The sequence below is a fragment of the Cicer arietinum genome, chromosome 7 (genome assembly GCF_000331145.2).
Source record: "Cicer arietinum cultivar CDC Frontier isolate Library 1 chromosome 7, Cicar.CDCFrontier_v2.0, whole genome shotgun sequence".
Lineage (NCBI taxonomy): Eukaryota > Viridiplantae > Streptophyta > Magnoliopsida > Fabales > Fabaceae > Cicer > Cicer arietinum.
Window position 1 is genome coordinate 57220857 of NC_021166.2, and position 6683 is coordinate 57227539.

At 30.6% G+C, this 6683-nt stretch overlaps 1 protein-coding gene across 1 annotated transcript in view; it reads right to left on the reverse strand.

The window, feature by feature from the left end:
• Positions 1-3313: 3313 nt before the first annotated feature.
• Positions 3314-6683, reverse strand: part of LOC101506248 (AP2-like ethylene-responsive transcription factor AIL1) — a 4778-nt gene continuing 1408 nt past the window's right edge. Inside the window, exons 3-10 of the mRNA XM_073370771.1 lie at positions 6352-6680; positions 6070-6152; positions 5801-5809; positions 5333-5421; positions 5038-5111; positions 4896-4946; positions 4662-4738; positions 3314-4006 (exon numbers count right to left, since the gene is read on the reverse strand). Coding sequence (XP_073226872.1) covers positions 3423-4006; positions 4662-4738; positions 4896-4946; positions 5038-5111; positions 5333-5421; positions 5801-5809; positions 6070-6152; positions 6352-6680 — 1296 coding nt within the window. The 3' untranslated portion in view covers positions 3314-3422. The remainder of the gene's footprint in view (positions 4007-4661; positions 4739-4895; positions 4947-5037; positions 5112-5332; positions 5422-5800; positions 5810-6069; positions 6153-6351; positions 6681-6683) is intronic.

Genomic DNA, 6683 nt, shown 5'->3' on the forward strand with positions numbered 1-6683 from the left:
AATAATCAAGTCACTAAGAACAAAGTAATGCAATTTCAGTTAACAACTTAATCAAAATTTTGCACAATTTTAAAGTTTTCATTTTTACCTTAGAATTAAAAAGACTAGATAAAAGTAAAATAAAATAAAATAAATTCAAATCAAGATTTAACACGAAAACAACATAAGATCTATGATATGTCACATAAATTTTAATTTTTTCTCCTTTGTAAATCAAATTTTTATGTTAAAAAGGTTCAAGAATCAAATATGCAAAAAATTCATCAAGAATGGAAAAATTTATTATAAAATTGCATTAACAACAATTACAAAAATTAAAGAGATTAAGAGAGCGATAAATTACACCAAATTTATATACGAATTATGTCACCTGGCCTACTCCAACCCCTTACAATGTGAGAGAATTTCTTTCTTTTTCATACAATCGAATGTATGTTTGATTACAATAAGAAATTCCTTGAGCCTCTAAAGCACTTTGAATTAAATCCCTTTAGTTTTTGTTGAATCCTTCAAATCCTTCAAATATTGAAACCCTTTCAAATCTAATCTTGATCTTCGACTTGAAACAACTACCACTTCAATCTTGAAGCATCAAATCATTGAGCCTTGTATCTAGATGAAATTTTCTCCATTCACAGCTTGAAGATCATGAAACTTAAAAACCCATAATTTCCAATCTAGGTGAAAAGAAATCAATTATTTTTCTTCAACAATTTATAATTGAAACACTTTCAATTCTCACTATATTGAACACTCACATACAAAGAATCCAATCTAGTTTTCTCACCGTAAATGACTCACATCAAAGAATATAAGAGATTTCAAAGGGATTTTGTGATCAATGAATTTCAAAGAGAAAAAGTGGTGTTTCTTGCTCATGAATGAATGATGAAGGCTTTTATATGTAGTGAAATGTGCAAACAAATCTGATGCGCTAAAATTCTAAAACATGTATGTTTATTCAAATCACATTAGTATGTTGATCCAAATCAACATAATTTCAATTCAAAGAAATTTTGATAAGGTGATTCGAATCGACCTAATTTTAATTTCAAGTTATTCGGGTCAATATAAGTTGATTTGAATTACATTGTCAAAATATGTGAATTTCATGATTTTAATGGATGTTCATCCACTAGGCTGAAGTGAAATGACTTGACTATCAACTATCTCACAATCAACCGACGTTGGAATCCACTTATGTAGAATCGGTTGATAGCTATCGATTGTCGATTAAATGCGACTACCAAATCTAAATGGACTTGGAGACTCTTATAGGCTTTAACAGAAGTATTTTCATATTAGATGCATTGCAATAATGATTTTGGATGTTGTTATTAGGTCTTATTAGGGTCACAATTATGTTTAATGGGAGCCCCAAAGACTGCAACACTGCAACGTAGATTTGATCAAGTCAAAATGTCATATTAACCATTTTCCTATGTGGCATGATAAATGGTGTGTTAAAGAGGAAAAAAAAAGAAGATAGAAAAAAAAAGAAGATAAAACGGACTCCAAGTTCAATTTAAATGAAAAAGTGGTCAAGCATTCCTCAAAAATAGGAATATGGAGAACACAAGTAGATGACAACCAATCATTCAACCATACAATTACAATTATGCCCTCAACTAAATTGTATGAGCAAAATATTCGCTCACTAAGTCAAGAATGTGTATGAAGACTTATTCCCTAAATAATAGGTTATGAATGACATGATTGGCTAATATGGAAGTAAATAACTTACCATAATAGATGGTTTTGGGTTGTAACTCAACCTACACAGAAATTTCCTATATTAGTTGTGTTAGCCATGATTACATGATGTAATATAGTAGTGGGGCAAAGAACATTGTTTGATAGTGGGGAAAAGAAGATGACAAACAATGTTTGTGTAGGTTGTTTAGTTATATTAAATCTATAAGCACTCATTGTAAAGCTTATATTCAACACACAACCAATCAAACAAGTCTTTACATACCTTTTTTGCTTTCCTTCATTTTTCATGCAACCTTAGATAATAGTTTATCCTTCCACACTATTTTGAGTAGTCTAGAAACTCACAACTTAGAAATAGAGTTTATTTCTTAGCGTAATCGCTTGATCAAAAAAGGGATCATTGTTTCAAGTGTCAATTAGTTTAAATATCATCTTATCAGTTGAGCAAACGATGAATCAATCAAACACTGACTAATCAACTGATCACACAGATAGTCAGCTAAACATCAAATTTAGCACGATGACTACAATATTCGACTAAATTTTAACCTTAATTAATTTTATAATATCAATTAATCCAAAGTCATTTGGTAGCTACAACGACATTCAAACCTAAGATTGTCCACTACTTTATACTTTGGGTGTGTGAATTTAACTATTAGACTACTTAACTAAAAACAAAAATCAAACCTAAGATTGTCCACTACTTTATACTTTGGGTGTGTGAATGTAACTATTAGACTACTTAACTAAAAACAAAAATCAATTTTTGTCACTATAAAACTAAACGCACATTATATGTTAAGTATTAATTAACTATAACATTAACTAAATTCATCCATGTTTAATCGATATAATCACGTTTCAATATCTGATAGATATATTGCATGTTACTTTGTACATGTTTGATTTTACGGTGAGATTGACAAAATCATATTAAGTCACTGTGATTTTACAAAAACTACATAATATAACTTTTACAAAATCACATGATTTTGATAATCTTTGCGTAATATGAAACATAATGTGATTTTGAGAACACAACATCAAATTAAGTCTGACAAATGGGAGATCAAATAAGGGGTGTTTTTTCTCACACGGTTGGTACTTGTTTTAAAGCAAATGCTTAAGAACATGAAAGTAACATTATGATGCTAAGTAGAGAAATTTCTCATCTTTGTCTTTCTTATTTGTCTTGATGCCAAAAGACATAGATGTCACTATTTTATTTCCCCACCACATTCCATTAATTTATCACCCTCTTTTAATTTGCATGACAAACAGAACCAATTTTCTATAAAGATTCATGCATGAAAATATCTTTGTAGTCAAAGAAAAAGTACTCGTGACAACTTGCCAAATGATAATTTATATGAAAAGAAAAATTGTGTTACTGGCCACAGAGCATATACTATATAGTAATTTTCATTTTCAAAGTTTTGTACGAATCTTATGATTGGTTTTATGCAACATTTTACATTTCCACCAAAGTAGATAATCTTGGTCTAATTAGTATATGTACCCTACCTACTCAACACATAGAGATCAACATTTCTGACATATTACTTTTCTTCAACAGAAAAAAAAAGTTAACATATACCAAACAACAATAATTCATTCAATAATAATATTCTGACATCATATCTTAGTTTTTCCTAAGCTAATAATAATATTTTTAATGTGTCTCAAACATTCCCTTCATTCATTCATTCATTCCACAAAGCAAACATAGGAACTTGATTAACCAAACCCAAATTTCCAAGCCTATTGTTGTTCATGTGATCATTTTCATTGTTTCCATCATCAAATTTTGGTCCATGAAGGTTGAAGTAACCATGTCCATAATCTGTTCCACTCACTCCAAATTCATTAGGAATTCCAACAGCACATTTAGGACTTTGAGGATTCATTTCATTCTTGTTGCTAGGTGAACCTTGCAGCGACGATTCGGTGATGTTGGTGTTTCCGCACTCGTTATGATGTTGCTCGTCGCTGTTTGAATTCCACACCATGTTGGACAATTCATCGGAATGTTGTTTGCTATCGGTGATTGTCATAGGAGGCGGCTGAGAAGGTGTCGACGAGCTTCCGCACGAATTGAAGTCCTCGGTAATGACTGCAGGAGCTGAGTCTTTAGGTGACCGTTTCGCAAGATCTCCGGCAATTAGAGTTGAGCTTGAGCAAATTCTCTTCACATCATACCTACTTATGTCAAAGTTGGTCACAGCACTTGTTCCCCTGAATTTAATTGCTGCAATATCATATGCTTCTGCAGCCTCCTCTTGTGTGCCTATAGGATTGTTATGGTTCACCAGTTAGAGATACTCAAATGAAAACTAGACACATGATATCATAAATTAAAGACATTATATTCAACACTATCATCTAAAGGGAATCAACAAATGTTGATAATTAGAAAGCCTAGCGAAGATTAAACAGTCATTTTATTCCTCAAATGTGACTTTCATTATTCATTTAGATCTTAAAATGTATTTTTCGTAAAAAATACACTTTGGGATGTTTTTGTAATTTTGATACATTAATGGATATAGTGATAACGCCTTATACATTTAGAAACCAAAATGACAGTTTACTACTCCTAATGGAATGTAAATCAACAAATGGGGACTTTTATTAGATAAAAATATCAAGATACTCAAATGAAAACTAGATACATGAAAAGACAAATTATGGAGACACGCGAGTGGATAGCTTAACTAGTTTGAGCTAATGATTGAAGGAGTTAAAAAACCGAGATTCAAACCCTAACGAATGAGAAAATATTAACATGACAACTAATTACTAACACCTGCCTTAAAAAAAAGTGGATTATAATTTACACTAGCATGCATTAAGAAAGGAAATACATAATTGAAAATAGAAAAAATAAATGAAAAAAGGAAGCTTGAAACAAAGGCAATAGTGAGGGATGGTAGCAAACTTACTAAATGTACCAAGATACAAGTCCTTGTTTCCTGCAACCCTTCCAATCCTAGCCTGCCACCTTCCATGTTGATGGTGTCTGAAAAGGGGACAAGAGGAAAATGATAAATGTTAGCCAATAATTCTCCATATTAATTAATTAAAAAAAAAGCTGAAAATTGCAGAATATAATAATTCATATAAAAACTTTACCAATATTAATATTAATGATAAAGCACATCACTTTAGGGCCATACCTTGTCACACCTCTATACACAGATGCACCTCTTGAAAATCCACTGCTCTTCCTGTCATAGGGAAGCAAAAAGGACAATTAATTCCTCATATTGAATAAAAGATATAAACAAAGATTAAATGGATTTTTTTTAATGGTACTACCTTCTTAAATTGGCCACAAATTCTTGCCTTGTCATGTTCTTCATTTCTTCAAGTTCCTTTTCATAAGTGCTTAACTGAGCATTTAAGAAAGAAGTAGATACATAGTGTGATCACAGTTACTAACTATATGCTATATTTCAACTTCAAGCTGCATACATTAAATATACAATAAATATTTGACTTTACTAAATAATTTTTTTTTGTTCCTTCTATTATATTGTACTGTTTTAAGTCTACTGAATTAGTAAGTCTTTTTTTCCAAAGGAGAGAACTTTGCAAGTCTCAGAAACCTTACAGGGAAATTTATGTGAGTTGTAGGACCCCAATACTTCAGTGCAGCTAAGTCATAAGCCTTTGCTGCTTTTTCTTCCTTGTCATAACCACCTAATAATAATAGAAATATGTTTAAATTTAATTGTAATGAATTAATAGGTGTAAAAAAGTTATATTGTTAATGATATGATCATTTAAACTATTCGACTTTAATTAAAATTTGAACTTTATTGAAACAATTTTAAAAGTTACATATACGATTGGTTGTGATTAAGATCAAATATTTAAACTTGAATACATCAATTTTCCAAATACATTCCATCAAAATTAAATTCTTGTTTACCTAAAGTCATAAATGATTGTGAGAAACCAAGCACACATATCAATGCTTTATATTGAGTAATGTATATCTCAAGAGTTACTAGTACATTACATGGTTGGTAAAGAAGTAAAGAGAGAGTACAAATGCATATGTAAGAGTGTTACTTACCAAGGTAAACTGAGAAAGATTTGAAGAATCCATGAAAGGAGAAGAATCCAACAAGTGCATGAAACAGACTGTTAGTATATTCTCTTTCAAAACAAGAGAGGAAAGAAAAGAAAAGATTGAAAAATAGAAAAGATGTTAAAGGACTAATTTTGGTTCTTGAAAATAGTCCTAAAACATGCTTCCTTAATCAATGACAACATAATCCAAAGAATATAAAATAAAAAACATTTATAAAAAAAAATAAAATTCAAAAGGTATGATTCTCTCACCTTGTCTTCCTTTCCTAGTTTGCCCTTCTTTTCTGCAGCTATTATCCCACAAATGGGCCTCATATCTCCCAGTCCATCTATGCCTAAACAAATCCATACATCCCAAAAAAAATCAAAATTTAACAAAAATTAATGAGGAAATAAATATAGATAACTAATCATGAGATAAAATATCATCACAATATCAAATATATATCAAGATGAACACATTTAGAACCTTGGATGAAACTACATAATAAACAAAAATAAATATATTTTGAAACAAAAATTAATTAGTCATACCTAGTAACACCACGGTATTGAGAAGTTCTCTGTCCAAAAGTATCAATAGATTTTCGAGGGACAGGTTCTCTAGCATTAGATTTTGACAAAGACCTTTTTCTAGGATCTTCATTCACCTGAACATTAGAAATTGCACCAACACCAACAACCCCATTTTGCACACTTGGACTCATAGTCAAGTTAAGTGATTGAAAATTACATGACCCATTTGCCTCATTACAATTTTTCCCATCAGAAAATTGAGATTGAATCATCCAAGACTTGTACATGCTATTATTATTTGAGATTAAGGCATGTTGATTATTGTTGTTGTTATCATTATATGCATGGAA